The sequence below is a fragment of the Carassius auratus genome, unplaced genomic scaffold (genome assembly GCF_003368295.1).
Source record: "Carassius auratus strain Wakin unplaced genomic scaffold, ASM336829v1 scaf_tig00216618, whole genome shotgun sequence".
Classification (NCBI taxonomy): Eukaryota; Metazoa; Chordata; class Actinopteri; order Cypriniformes; family Cyprinidae; genus Carassius; species Carassius auratus.
In genome coordinates, this window is record NW_020528664.1 from 89,664 (window position 1) to 106,351 (window position 16,688).

Genomic DNA, 16,688 nt, shown 5'->3' on the forward strand with positions numbered 1-16,688 from the left:
TTCCCAATAAACACTTTATTATTAATGAGGCATTTTATTTCCACTTTTCAAATATTTCCTTAATTTTTATTGAGAATAAGTGCATTTCTGACTAGGGGTCTGTTCTTCGTACGTGGATTACTCCACTAGATTGAGTTTATTGTTGGAGATTTGACCGGATTGTTAGGTTAGAAGCACCTACAGCATCAGCTGATACTGGAATGAAATAAACAGATTTAACAAATGTTGCATTGTGTTTTTGAGTTTAGCTCTGGAGAATGTGAAATGCTCCTGTTTATAGTGTGTTTTTATAGCAGTGAGAAATGTAGCCAATCACAGACATGTTTGTTGATGTCTTAAATGCAAAGACCAATCAGAGGTGTTTAAGAGGTTTTGTTCAGTGCAGAGTAATGCAGTTTTAACAGTTTTACTGATTTTACTCTAAAGCTGTGAGATCTTGAACTGAGCCGATATTTGTCATTTTTTAATATATCGTCATTGGCCGATATCCGTGTTTAGTAGCGCCGATTTAAAGTCACGCACGTCGGCGGGCAGCCCCGTGTTATTGGCGCGGTGGAAAGTGCCGCTGCTGCCACTGCATGTGAAGCACCCCAAGCCAAAACTTTTGAAAGATTCAACAACAGACCTGGGAGATAAAGGTAGTCAGAGAATTTCACTCTGTAAATGGAGTGGAGAAGTTGGCAGCTCTTACAAACACTGCAGCGTGATTGAGGGCTCCGTTACTCCGCCCCGCCCACAGACAGCACCGCGCTCGGAGAGACAGCTGTCCTGGAGCTGCCCAGAACGGTGAATGACGTGTTCGGAAGCATGGTTTGATGCAGACAATAACCAGTTTTCCATCCATCCATTTGTATTTAGGGATGTCGACATTTGATAATTTCCATGATCGATCGTCGTTTAAATTAACGATCAAGTGATAACCTTAATTCTGCAAAATGCATCTGCTAGCGGTATTATTATTATTATGTGCAAAAGCCACTTGGAAAAAAGCTTTCTCACACGAATTAAAGGGGTTTTAGTCTGAATAAAATGCTAGTAGTAGGACTGTAAAATGAATAAATGTGATTATGATCATTTGATAAAATGAAGAGAGCGCGCCATACGTTTAAGATTATTTTACACCGTTTCCCGTCAAGGAGACAGCTGAATGCGACTATTTTTAAATGGTTTCGTGGTGCTCGTTTTTCATGTATTTTAAAACGCAATGTTTTCAAATGACACTACCGTAGTGGTGCAACGGATCATCATTGATCCGTGATCCGTTCATATCAATATCTTCGGTTCGGCACAAACGTGACCCGCGGATTGAATTATAAAAAAAAAAAAAAAAGTTCCACTCAGTGATAATGCGGAGCGGAGGAGCTTGAACGCCCCGCGCATTTTGGCTTCCCTGTCAGATATAATGATGAAGGAAATAGGTCAGAGTGAAAAGATTGTGCCAGATCTTTATAAACAGGAAAAGAAAAAAGTTGTGGATGAACTATCCCGAGCATCCCCTGTTGCGTTCAGGGGATTGAGAGCTATCCCAGATAGCAAATGACATGTGGCCCAGTTCTGGCCCACATCTCCCATATTCTTCTGGCCCACATACCGCGCGGAATGACGGCGATGACTCAACCTGAGTCTGGCTGACATATGTCAGCCACAACTGAACCAGATCTGGGCCACATCTCAGAAATGGTGTGGGTGACATCTGGGCCAGATCTGGCCCAGTTTTGTCTGACAGAAGTCAGCCACAACCATACCAGATCCATGCCGCATCTCACAAATGGCATGGGCGACACCTGGCCCAGATGTCAACCACACCATTTCTGACATGTGGCCCAGATCCGTCCCAGTTGTGGCTGACTTCTGGGTTAGATATGGCCCATATTAACCCTTTCTAGACACAAAAGAATATGTAATTCATCCAGAATAAAGAAAACACTCATGTAGTCTAAACTGCTTTATTAAAATATAAAAATTAGACAAATAAATATACATACATGAATACAACTGCATGTATGGATATAAAACAAATACATTTACATTATTACAAAATAAAAAATACAGATAAATATGTATAAATATAGTTAAATACACATTAACATTACATTTACATTTAGCAGACACTTTTATCCAAAGCAACTTACAAATGAGGACAATGGAAGCAATCAAAATCAACAAAAGAGCATTGATATACAGGTGCTGGTCATATAATTACAATATCATAAGTTGATTTATTTCACAAATTCCATTCAAAAAGTGAAACTTGTATATTATATTTATTCATTACACACAGACTGATATATTTCAAATGTTTATTTCTTTTAATTTTGATGTTTATAACTGACAGCTAAATTCAGATGTGGCAGAGAGGAGTGAGTATGAGAAACATTCAGATACACAGGCTGATTCAGTCTTCTGAATTGGGAGTAGCGAACATGCATTATAAACTTCTTTCAAATTAGAATCTGTTGGGGAGATAAAATGTGCAAGATAACGTATATGTACTAATAAAAACATCAAACAAAAAAAATGTATCTTTTACTCTCCAATACTGAAAGCAGAACTGATAAGGGAGCCCTTGATACTAGCCTGCATTTCCACTGTCGGGCCAGTGCGAGCCAGGGCTTAAAGCGGGCCGGGCGGGGCTCATAGCCTCAGGCCAGTAGAACGAGGCCAGAATAGCGCAGGGTTTCCACAGTGGAGCTTGAAGCACCGCTGCACGTCACTAAAACACGCCCTTTACACGCCTCTCAGAACAACCTCATGCAAAATTAATCACACATAAACACACTTATTTCTATTTTATTTATTTATTTATTTTTAACGCTTATGAAAATAGCCTGCTTATTCAGTCGAGTCTGTTTCTGTTTATTAGCCACAGTATAGCTGTCATATTTATAATGAATGATAATATCTCTATTTTTATAAAAGCTCCCGAACAAAAAAACATTATTAGGCTATATTCTTTTATGATAGGCAACGTGAGATAAACTCTCGAGACGAGGCTAGTGACAGATAATATAAGTTACTTAATAAATAAACGATTGTGATAGAGAATAAGAAGCTGACGTCTGATTTCTTCAAGCGGTCTTATTTTACCATGTTTACTATGGTAATATGTTTAGCGTGCATATCTTTTTCATCGCTTATACATATTTCTGCCTTGCATGGTGATTATAATCCACATTTGATCAAGTTATTTCAAACACTCGCTGCTGACTGAAAGAGAGTTTTGAGCTCAACTTATTTAAAAATGTGTTTAATGCTGGTGTTAAAGCTATTATCTTTCTGAAATGATCCGCAGCGCAGACTCGCTATTTTTATAAAAGCTCACAAACAAAAATCATTTTTATATTTTGGTGATATGCAACGTGGAGCTAAACTCTTGAAACGAGACGACAGATAAAATGTTACTTAATAAATACACAATTGTGATAGAGAATAAGAAGCTTACGTCTGATTTCTCCAAGCGGTCATATTTAACATGTTTACTATGGTAACGTTAATGTTTAGCGTGCATAGTCTTTTACATCGCTTATACATATTTCTGCCTTGTTTAGTGATTATAATCCACATCGGATCATGTTATTTCAAACACTTGCTGCTAACTAAGAGTGAGTTTTGAGCTCAACTGATTTTAAAAAGTCTTTAATACCCGTGTTAAAGCTGTTATCTTTCTGAAATGATCCGCGCTGACGCTCTCCAGACACGGAGAAACTCCGCCTTTGTTCATAACCCCTCCTCTAGCCCCAGCTGGCCCGCTTTGGCCCAAGGTTTTCGTCGGGCCAAAAAACCCTGGCCGTTGGCCCCGAGGAAGCCCCGGCGAGGCACGATCAGGCCCCGGAAGTGACTGTGGAAACGCGACTGGCCCTGGCACGCACTAGCACGCCCGGTCTTAGCTCGATAGTGGAAACACGACTACTGTGACACAGCTCTTTCAAATTAACATTACCTTTTTTGCAGTGGCGGTAGTTTGTATGTCCATCTATAGTTGCCATCATCTAAGGTCTTTTGAGTACTGGTATCATCTGAAGTCCTCACAAGTCCTACAAGTCCTGTGCTGTGCAGTTTCTAATAACCCTGGGATGGACATTTGCAGAAACAGGAAGGCAAAGGGAGAAAGATTAGCATAGCTGCTGTTCATTTCATTTCAGGCAATGTGCACTTTTTACTATTTCATCAATGGAGTACATTGAGTACTATTTTTAATCTAGTAGGTTTAAACTGAAATAATTTTTCTAGATCCCTTAATAAACATATTATTTGTTGTCTGTTTTTGGGGAACAGACACAGTCTCTATAGAATGGACTGCATATGCCAGAGTAACATTTAATACTTTTTAATAAAGTTTAACTGGGAGGAACATCACAACTGTAATTTACACAACCATTCAAGAGTTTGGGGTCTGTAAGATATTTTATGCCTTTATAAAAAATCTCTTATGCTAACCACGGCTCCATTTATTGAATCAAATTACAGTAAAATAGTAACACTGTGACTATTACAATACAAAACAACTCTTTTCTATGTGAATATTATGTTAAAATGTCATTTATTCCTTTGATCAAAGCTGAATTTTCAGCATCATTACTCCAGTCTTCAGTGAAACATCTTCAGAAATCATTCTAATATGATGATTTATTGCTCAAGAAACATTTCTGATTATGATCAATGTTAAAATACAGATGTGCTGAATTTTTTTGTTGTTGGATTCATTGTTACATAGACTCTAAACATTTTAATGTTAGTGTTACATGCATCAAATTGTTCAAAATCATCTGTTTCAAATAGTGTTCCTGTAGCTCAACTGGTAGAGCACTGTGCTAGCGAGCAAGCAAGCGCAAGGTTGGGGGTTCGATTCCCCGGGAACACATGATATGTAAAAACTGATAGCCTGAATGCACTGTAAGTCGCTTTGGATAAAAGCGTCTGCTAAATGCATAAATGCAGGTCTTTTGAACTTTGTATTCATCTGTGAATCCTGAAAAATAAAATGCATCACGGTTTCCACAAAAAAAATGAAGCAGCACAACTGTTTCAACGCTGATAATAAGTTTCTTGAGCAGCAAATCAGCATTTCTGAGGGATCCATGTGACACTGAAGACTGGAGGAATGATGCTGAAAATACAGCTGCACATCACAGGAATAAATTAGTTTATAATGTATTCACATAGAAAACAGCTATTTTAAATTGTAATAATATTTCACAATATTAATCTTTTTATATATTTTAATCAAATAATTACTACAGAGGAGAGCAGAAGATAATTATTACAAATTGTATCAACTTCAAGCTTTTGAACACTAGTGTACAGTATATTTGAGGTTTGACTTACTGTACTAGTCTTGTGGTCAATAGCATCTTGGAGATGTTGTCTTACAGTAGGTTCACTCCGACTCTGCTGGATGCAGCAGGCCATCAGCACTGAAGAATCTAGGAACAAAACAAGCTATTTGACACAGAGCCATCGATATTTAGTCTGCAGTTCCAGGTTTATTAGATGGAAACAAGCTAGAGCAGGTGAAATGCAAAAAAATAAATAAATAAAATAACAAATTCATTGCGATATATGTTGTGAAAAAAATGCATATTAGGTTACTTAACCTTTTCATCGCTTCCTACATCTCTGTCAGCAGCTCCCTTCAGAAATATTGAAATCTTGGAAACTCACCTCTGTTGTAGAAGGATTATTTTGTCACTCTTTAAATCGCAGAACAATTTTATGTTTACCATAAAAGATCAAAACAACTTTAGTTTTCTGCCAATTTTCGCGCTCCTTGATAACGTGACGTCATCGATCAACAGTAAAGTGTAAATGTTAAGGTTAAATAAATTAAGCAATTTCCAATCATCCATTGAAAGATTACCAACAAAACAGTCAAAAGCTATCATCTACAGATGAAGATTTGATTAAAAGCCCAAACTTTCATAAATAAGAGAACAACAGAGTTATCATACCTGACGATACGTCGTCTGAAAACGGTATAAATGCTAACGGACTTATTCGAAGACATTAAACCATTCCTATAAAGTAAATAAACAACAGAAGCGAGTCAAATACAAGTAAGAGAAGTGTCAACAACAGTTATAAGTAATATTTGTGTGATTTTATGGACTTAACTCACCTGAAAACAGTGAAATCAGCGAGAAACGGGGTGTTTCCTCGTGACATATGCAGTGTTGCGCTCCGTTTCCATGGCAACTCCATCCGGTCCGCGCGCGGCGCACGCCCATGAAAGCACGTGACGAATTAAAAGTCACACTCTTACGTTACATAAATAAACATATGAATAAAAATATGCCCCTTATTTTTTTTCTGTAAGAGGGGCCGCGGCCATTTGTAAATTTAATGTGTCTAGCTTTCGGTGTCATTCCAGCTATATTAGCTGTACAAACAGCTTGTTTTGCTGTTTACTGTTGCAAACTGCTGTATCTTACCATGTTATTTTTAATGTATTGTCTTAATTATATATATATATGTGTGTGTGTGTGTGTGTGAAAGGTGCATCTTGAAGAACGTTCATTTTTTGTAACTTTTTTTATTAAAAAGTGAAATTTTCATATATTCTAAAGATTCATTTTTTTTTTTTGATGATTAGAGCTTAATTTAATGAATGTAATTATTACATTTAAAAGTAAAAAAGGAGTTAAACGAATATTATTTAATTATTTAAAATGATTTTTAAAGAAACTTTGTCCTGTGGTGTGACAGTACAGGTGTCACAATGGAGGACTTTTTTTTTTTTTACACCAAAGGACGTTTCAGCCTTTTCTGTCAATTAATGACCTTGCTATTCCAAGCTAACCTGTCATTAGTGGCAAGCAAGACACATTTGCAAAATATTCTAGGATTATGTAGCTTAACATGCACTTTTTAATAAAAAAAATATATAATTTAGGGGTGTCATATTAATGCACAACAAAGCATAAAACATTTGTAGTGGTTCCGAAAAAGTTCAAAGGACATGGTGTCACACCAGAGGACATAGTACAAAAATGTAAAAAAAATCTAATAACATTAAAGCTTCATAAAAGGTCCGTGTAGGTCAAATAAATGTGTGTATGTATTTATATTACGTGTCCTGAAATATTATGGGCGTCCAGTACTCAAAATAGTTTTAGAACCACTGACTGGTAAAGTAAGGTGATCTGCCAGGACGTGTCTTCAGAAAATGGCACATCTGGTCACCTGGTATAGGCCATATCTGGCCCACATACAACAAGCCAGAACTCAACCTAAAACCGGTTTGTCACACACGGGCCAGATCTGGCCCACACACAGCAAGCCACGACTCAAATTAAAGCCGGTTTGTCGCACACGGGCCAGATCTGGCCCACACACAGCAAGCCACGACTCAAATTAAAGCCGTTTTGTCGCACACGGGCCAGATCTGGCCCACACACAGCAAGCCACGACTCAAATTAAAGCCGGTTTGTCACACACGGGCCGGATCTGGCCCACACACAGCAAGCCACGATTCAAATTAAAGCCGGTTTGTCACACACGGGCCGGATCTGGCCCACACACAGCAAGCCACGATTCAAATTAAAGCCGGTTTGTCACACAAGGGCCAGATCTGGCCCACACACAGCAAGCCACGACTCAAATTAAAGCCGGTTTGTCACACACGGGCCGGATCTGGCCCACACACAGCAAGCCACGACTCAAACTAAAACCGGCTTGATGTGTGTGGGCCAGAGATGGCCCATATAACCTCTGCCGCTGCCAGAACTGAGCCAGATGTGCCATAGTTGGCCCAGATGAGGCCCGGATATGTTTGCTATCTGGGATGTGACGATACTGCTTACTTCATCACAGCAGACTGGGAGATGAGAAGTCGGGGTATTATGTTATAAAGAAGATATTATGCCATGTGCTCTAAGTTGATTTCATATATTTTAATTTAATCATTTAATGTTAATAAAAAAAGACAAAACATATGTTTATTTTTCTTGGCCTTTTTTGTTTTTGCTGATCCGAAAAATGATCCGATCCATAGGAGGACAAGCGAGCGCGGGTTTGACTAGATGTAATTTGGAGGTTATTGCTCACGTCTCGTTCTGCACATATCCAAAGGTTTCCATATTCGCAGTGTATCTGAATGTTAAACTATAATATATATATTTAATGTAAACTAGACGGAACAAATCATCCTCTTTACATGAGCAAAAACGTCCTTGGCATAACAGCAGCGTGGACCGGTATACGGTGTATTTAAACTGGCCAGTCTAACTTTTTAAATGTTTGGTTGACTCTACTTTATTTTAATAATGAACAGACTGCGATGTAAGTTCGAAATTAGAATGCACTTTAGATGTTCTGTGTCATTTATACCAAACACAAATGTTGCTAGTTGCTAGTGTGTTTGCAGCGCTACAGTTATTTATTTCTTTATATATTTATTTTTTTATATTTTTCAGTTTAATTGATTTTTATTTCTAAAATTGTATTTATTTAAATGTATATTTAAGTTGACATTTATGTTCCAACAAACTTTAAAAATTCTACTTGATAAATGTAAATGCTCTAAAACTTTTATGTAAACGATTGACCTATATGTTACCTGTTTCATATATTTAATACTTGGTCAGTTTATTGATTTGTTTGGTTAACTTTGGACACATTTTTATTTTAATACCGTGCAGTGCACTACATTAAGATTCAAGAGATGGTTCAAGTCAGTGCTCAATAAATGATGATAAGTTTAGAAAGGTTGTGCATCCACTTATTATTACTGTGACATTTTAGCATGCAAATCAAGGGGAAAACTCCAAGATATCGGCCCTAAAAAAAAAGAACAATTTGGGGGTTGGGACATGATGCTACATCTTAAATGGTTAAAAATGGCCTACAAATATCTCTCCACTGTAGTGACCACAATGCATCAGAGACCACAATGCATGTTAACTAACATTAACAATGAGCAATACATTTGATACAGTATTTATTCATCTTTGTTAATAGTACTTAATAAAAAACACAACTGTTAATTGTTAGCTCATGTTAGCTCAGGACTTTTAATTAATATTCATATACAACTTTGTATTTTAATGCATTAGTAAATGTTGATATTAATATAAACAGCGATTAATAAAAGCTTTACATATTTTTTATTGTTGTTCATGTTAACTTATGTAAAAAAAATTGAACCTTATTGTAAAATGTGACCACATAATGCGAATAACTTGCATAGTAATATTTGTTAAGTCCATTTTTTTCATCTCAGTAACATATTGTTATTTCCAGGTCATGATGAGCATCTGATTGTTTTCATAAACCAGTGTGTTCATCTGCGGTATGTCAGAGAAGCGAGGAAAGATGAGTCTCTCACAGAAACAAGGGTAAGACTGAGTTTGCTTTCATAGAATCATTTTAAACACTTTCTGTGAAGAATAAGACCCAGCAATAATTAAGTATTTTTCTCGCTGTTGCCATGAATGAAATTTAGTTTCTCCAAGATTCTCGCTTTAAACAACCACACATGTCATTGTTCATTATATGCATAGACATATATTCAAGATATGGTATGAACCAACTGTGTTTTTTAGTGAAGTAGAAATTGTGCAGGATGAGAAAGCAGCTCTTCACTTGACTGTTAGATGATTCCTTTATAGCAGACCTGATGAGTTACTGAACTAGGTTGTGTTCAACTGGACTAAACAATCACAAAATCTCTTCAAATGAGAATGAAGTATCTGTTATAGTTTTCTCTGTTCTTTGTGTCATTAGTGTAAGATCAGGATCACATGTGTCCAGCTCTGTGTCTGTGAAGAGTGACCAGTCAAAAGATGATCCACCGAACTTCAGTGAGAAAGAAACATCATCTACCAAAAGGTATGACATTTTAGCATTATATTAGTTAATTTGAAAGTTTATTTGCACATATAACATTTGAAATACAACTTTACAAATCCATTGAAGAAAAAAAAAGAAAACAAAATACTGTGCAGGAGAGAGTGAGAAGACCATAAGGTCTTATAAAACCACCTCCCCAAAATCTCATTAAATGAACGTAAAATTACATGATCAAGCGAGACAATACAATCAATACATCAAACATTTTAATAAACAAATTAACAAGATAAACTTATTTATATGTTAACATTATTTTCAGCTCTCTTTTGAAAGAATTTAGAGTGGTTTTAGTCTTTAAAGCGGGGTCTAAATGATTCCAGAGGGAAGGCCCTCTGTATTTCAGTGTAGATTGGTTGACTGTAGTTCTACAAAAAGGAAGATAAAAATCTTTGCAGCGCCTTGTGGAGTAGGCATGAGCATCCGAAGAATACATGAAAAAATTATTAAAAGCTCTGGGCATAATATTTGTCATATACACATACTTGTACATAAAGGTATTTATGCAATAGATGTTAACATTGAATATTGTCAAAATGTTATATTTTATGAAAAGCAGAGCAGATGGTGACAATCTATTTGAATTACTCCTAATTCTTAAGAATTTCTTTTGTTTTAATAAAATCTTATTTAGATATGTTTAGTATGTTGCACCCCAAACAATATTACAGTACAAAATGTGGGGATAGATAAACTGTAATATAATGTTTTCATACATGTAATATCGATTAAAGAACGAACTCTACTCAGTATACCAACAGATTTCATTATTTTTCTACAAACATGCTGAATATGATATTTCCAGGTTAGTTTTTGGTCGACAATGACACCTAAAAAATTTATTTGGTACACTTGGCCAATTTTTAAACCATCAATTGATACCTCTATGTCCTGACAATCTCCTTTGTTTTTTGTGCTAAAAATCATAAAGTAAGTTTTTTGTATATTAAGAGAGAGTTGATTAATTTTAAACAATTTAGAAATATTTTGTAATTCTTCATTTACTACTCTTATCAATGTGTCAATGTTAGAATGAGATAATAGAAGACCTGTATCGTCTGCAAACATGAGTGGCATAACATTTTTACAAACAACTCTTAAATCATTGATATAAATTAGAAATAATAGAGGTCCCAAAATGGACCCCTGCGGTACCCCACATAAAAGTGTTCCCCTACTTGAGCTCAGATTGTTGAAATAAACAAATTTCTCTCTCTCTTCCAAATAATTTTGTACCTGAGTTAAGGCTATATGTTTAATGCCATAATTGTCTAATTTTGCTAAAAGAATATTATGATTTACTGTGTCAAATGCTTTTGACAAGTCTAGAAATATACCAATAGTATTATTTTTCTCATGAAGATTTTTTGTAATTTTGTCGACAAACTGTAAAAGAGCCATTTCTGTAGACGTTCTCTCTGAAGCCATACTGGCAGGGATGTAGTGGAGGCTAAACGCACGTAAACGCCATTTACGCACATTTACGCACGGAAATAGCGTTTACCCACCTCCAAAGTGCGTTTATCCACCTCTAAATTGAGTTTGTCCACCTCTAAATAGCCTACAGTCCAATGGTGCGCACATTTGAAGAGATAATAGTTTCATGACATGTTTGTAAAATATTTCGTCATACAGAATAACATTTCTATTCATTTTACACTGATTCATGCGATCTGAAGAGCTAAAACAGCTAACAGAGCTAGCGATTACTCTCCTGATTCGCGTCAGCTATGACATCAGTGCAATATCATTAGTTTGTAAAGCTGTCAATCATCTCACGTGAACCACGTGACCAAAAGGATGTCCTTCTGTCTGTGTCATTGCAGTCTGTGTCATTGATAAAATTATGAAAGAAAAGGAAAAAAATATATATTTTATTCGAGCTTGTTAAATGTGAAAATTTTCTCGTGTCTTCTCTCCTCTGTGACAGTCAACTGAATATCTTTGAGTTGTGGACAAAACGAGACATTTAAGGACCATTCCTGGACTTTTGGGGAAAGACTGATCCACATTTTTCTGTCAGAGACTGTAAAATTGGGGTAATATGATCATATTTTCTTGACCTCGTAAGGACTCTTGCTGCTGCATTTTGGACGACCTGTAGATTGTTTATTGAAGAAGCAGGACAACCACCTAGAAGTGCATTACAATAGTCCAGTCTAGAGGTCATGAATGCATGAACTAGCTTTTCTGCATCAGAAACAGATAACATGTTTCGTAGCTTGGCAATGTTTCTAAGATGGAAGAATGCAGTTTTTGTAACATTGGAAATATGATTTTCAAAAGACAAATTGCTGTCTAATATAACACCCAGATTTCTGACTGTAGAGGAAGTAACAGTACATCCGTCTAGTTGCAGATTGTAATCTACAAGATTCTGTGTAGTGTTTTTTGGTCCAATAATTAGTATCTCCGTCTTATCCGAATTTAATTGGAGAAAATTCTTTGTCATCCAATCTTTTACATTTTTAACACACTCTGTTAGCTTAGATAATTGGGAAGTTTCATCTGGTCTCGTTGAGATATATAGCTATATGACTATATGAGTATCATCAGCATAACAGTGGAAGCTAATTCCGTATTTTCTAATAATATTACCAAGGGGCAACATGTATACTGAAAATAGAAGGGGACCTAGGACGGATCCTTGTGGCACTCCATATTTTACTGATGATAAATGAGATGACTCCCCATTTAAGTAAACAAAATGGTAGCGATCGGACGGGTAGGATCTAAACCATCTTAGAGCCTGCCCTTGAATACCTGTATAGTTTTGTAATCGATCTATGAGTATGTCATGATCTATGGTGTCGAACGCAGCACTAAGATCAAGTAAGACTAGAAATTAGATGCAGCCTTGGTCTGACGCAAGGAGAAGGTCATTTGTAATTTTAACAAGTGCAGTTTCTGCGCTATGGTGGGGCCTAAAACCTGACTGAAATTCTTCATACAGATCATTTTTATGCAGGAAGGTGCTCAATTGAGCAGACACAACTTTTTCAAAAATTTTAGACATAAATGGAAGATTTGAAATAGGCCTATAATTTGCCAGTACACTAGGATCTAGTTTTGGTTTCTTAATAAGAGGCTTGATAGCCGCCAGCTTGAATGGTTTTGGGATGTGACCTAAAGATAACGACGAGTTAATGATATTGAGAAGCGATTCTTCGGGTACAGGTAACCGCTCTTTCAGTAATTTAGTGGGTACAGGATCTAATAAACATGTTGTTGGTTTAGATACAGTGATAAGTTTATTTAGCTCTTCCTTTCCTATGGTTGTAAAGCACTGCAGTTTATCTTTGGGTGCGATGGATGAAACTGAAATGTTAGACGCTGTAGAATCTACATTCGCTATTGTATTTCTAATGTTATCTATTTTATCAGTGACGAAATTCATAAAGTCATTACTATTTAACGTTGGTGGAATATCTGAATCAGGTGATGTCTGGTAATTTGTTAATTTAACCACTGTGCTAAATAAAAACCTTGGATTGTTTTTGTTATTTTCAATGAGTTTGTGTATATGCTCTGCCCTAGCAGTTTTTAGAGCCTGTCTATAGCTGGACATACTGTTTTTCCATGCAATTCTAAAATCTTAAAAAGTTAGTTTTTCTCCATTTGCGTTCAAGACCACGAGTTTCTTTCTTGAGAGAGTGAGTATTATTGTTATACCATGGTACAGTACGTTTTTCTCTAACTTTTTTCAATTTGATCGGGGCAACAGCTTCTAATGTATTAGAGAAAATAGTGCCCATGTTGTCAGTAATTTCGTCTAATTCATGTGTATTTGTGGGTACAAATAGCAGTTGAGATAGATCAGGCAGGTTATTTGCGAATCTTTCTTTGGTGGCTGGAACAATAGTTCTGCCCAGACGGTATCGCTGCGACATATAGTTAATATCAGTTATACGCAGCATGCACGATACAAGGAAATGGTCTGTAATATCATCACTTTGAGGTACAATATCTATAGCAGTAAGATCGATTCCATGCGATATAATTAAATCTAGTGTATGATTAAAACGATGAGTGGGCCCGGTGACATTTTGCTTGACTCCAAAGGAGTTTATTAGGTCAGTAAACGCAAGTCCTAATGTATCATTTGCATTATCAACGTGAATATTAAAATCTCCCATGATTAGCGCCTTATCAACTGTAACTAGAAGGTCTGAGAGGAAATCTGCAAATTCTTTTAGGAATTCTGTATACGGCCCTGGTGGTCTATACACAGTAGCCAGAGCAAGAGATACATTAGATTTTTTTGCATGTCTGACAGTGTAACATTTAGCAGAAGTATTTCAAAAGAGTTAAACCTGTATCCTGTTTTCTGGGTAACATTGAGAATATCACTATATATTGTTGCAACACCCCCGCCATGACCAGTCTGACGGGGCTCATGCTTATAACAGTAGTTTGGTGGAGTAGACTCATTTAGACCAAAATAATCATTTGGTTTTAGCCAGGTTTCAGTCAAGCAGAGTAAATCAAAACTATTATCTGTGATCATTTCATTTACAATAACTGCTTGTGGTGTGAGTGATCTAATATTTATGAGCCCAAACTTAAAAAATTGTTGTTGTTCATTTACTTTACATTTTTCTGGTTTAATTACGATAAGATTTTTTCTAGATCCTACATTACATTTTGATCTCACTATTCGGGGAACAGACACAGTCTTAATAGTTTTTACAGCGCAAGTACTTTTAGCATTTAAGCGGGTGGAAGAAAACTCATCATAATGGTTATTTGAGAATTGTCTTACTAGTCACATGGAGCGAAGTGTCCTGGAGATGTTGTCAGAGAGCAGCTCCGCTCCGACTCTGCTGGGGTGTAATCCATCAGCGCGAAACAGTCTAGGATGCTCCCAGAAAAGATTCCAGTTATTAACAAATAGCAGTTTCTGTTCTTTACACCATGACAACAACCATTCATTTAAAGCAAAAAGTCTACTGAACCTTTCGTGTCCTCGTCGATACGTGGGCAGTATTCCTTCTTGAGTCTATTTAACAAGAACTTAGATTAATGTATGAATTGAATAGTGATTGTGTGACCTATATGAAGGAACAACCAGTGATACCCTTGATAGTAATATCAAATGATAGCCTATAGTGATATCATCAGGATACACATACACCGGTAGGCAGTGGACCACCTTACCGTGACCACGATGTGGTCACCCAGAATTTATAGTTTACCCACCTCTTTTTTTACAACTACACCTCTGCATACTGGTGATCATATAAGATAATAACCTTTTATAAACTAATTTTTCAAGTATTTTAGAAAAGAAAGGTTAAACTGAAACAGGTCGATAATTGAAAATCGAAAATTGAAAATCGATTGCTCAATCGATCGGACCAACCAAAAAAAGTTTCAAAAATGAAAATAGGGAATCAATTTTAACCAAATATGTACATTATCAAATTTTATATAAAAAAATATATAGATATAACAAAACTCACAAACAAGCAGAAAAAGAATTCCGGAAGTGCAGTATGCCTTGCAAAAGCTAGACAAAAAATATCAGCAATTTAATGCGCCTATAAGACCCAAGTGACATCGAAAGCGACCTCTTATGCTGCATTCACACCAAACGCGAATAGAGTGTCTGGCGCGAATGATTTCAATGTAAAGACGCGTTTACGCACGTCTAGAGGTCTCGCGGTGCGGTAGATGCGAATTCGCCTCATTCGCGCATCTAGTTACAGGAGATTATGAGTTATGAAAAGGACCATTGCAAGCTGACAGCGACCGGCTTTTGTAGTGGAAAATTGGCAGTAACACCCCCACCTTGCGCATGTGTACCTGAGTGTCCCTGGGACATCAGTGCGGTCAGAGCGCGTCTTCTCAACAGCTGGACATATAGTGAATAAAAAACTTTTTGTGCATTTCAATATGCTTGCCTAGTGCACACCTAGCCTAAGTCTTGGTTACATTCAATAAAAAAACACACATGGCTTGTTTTCAAGTCCAAGTTTCATTTTTTGAACTTGTTTGAAATGGATTGAATCATTATTTAAACTAATCGTGGAGATTTTTTAATTGCCTAAATCATAAATGCAGCCGGGTTGAAGCCTGCAGTGATGTTTTTCTTTTGTTATGGCAGCCGTCCCCTCTGCATATATATTTTTTCGAGAATGTTGTACTCCTGTTGCTGATATTCTGCACGAAACTTCATGACAATAAATAAGAAATATGGCTGACATGTGCGTTCCCAGCGCTCTCTTTACGTTCGTCCGTTATTTGACGTTGAAAAAGGAAACGTCTTTTTTTTAGACATGGAAAATCGATTTTACAATCGGTTCAATGAACACTTATATCTTAAAAATCGAAAATGATTTTTTCACAAAAGTGACAGCCCTAAAGGGAATTATTTTAGCTAATTTGAGATCTCTTGGTACAACGCCTGTATTAAGTGATAAAGAGAGAACATATGTTACAGGCTCAATAATAGAGGAAGCTACTTTCTTTATGAGACTAGCTCCAATTTCATCATGTCCTGGAGCTGTGTCCTTCATCTTTAATATGATTTCAAGCACTTCATTTGGAGTTGGAGGATCAAATTCGTTTAAGCAAGGATGAGGCAAATCAAAAATTTGTGAAGTAAATTTTCCTGTACTATGTTTTTTGCTAGTAAAGGACCAACATTCACAAAGAAATCTTTGAAACCGTTTGCTATATCGATGGGGTTTTGATAATTCTCGATACCATCGGATAACTGAACTGGAATTACACTTATTAGTTTTTTTTCTAAATTTAATAATTAATTTATAACATTCCAAGGTTTTTTTTTATATTTTCACATGAATTTCCCAACTTTTCAGAATTTTTTCTTGGCATCTTTT

General features: G+C 36.4%; 1 protein-coding gene and 1 pseudogene across 1 annotated transcript in view; both read left to right on the forward strand.

Moving 5' to 3' along the window:
• The window catches only part of LOC113098698 (protein NLRC3-like), a 133,914-nt pseudogene that overhangs the window by 20,362 nt on the left and 96,864 nt on the right, over positions 1–16,688 (forward strand).
• LOC113098718 (uncharacterized) overlaps positions 1–16,688 on the forward strand; it is a 56,428-nt gene that overhangs the window by 12,948 nt on the left and 26,792 nt on the right. The window contains exons 2-3 of the mRNA XM_026263756.1: positions 9,238–9,332; positions 9,721–9,825. Coding sequence (XP_026119541.1) covers positions 9,289–9,332; positions 9,721–9,825 — 149 coding nt within the window. The 5' untranslated portion in view covers positions 9,238–9,288. The remainder of the gene's footprint in view (positions 1–9,237; positions 9,333–9,720; positions 9,826–16,688) is intronic.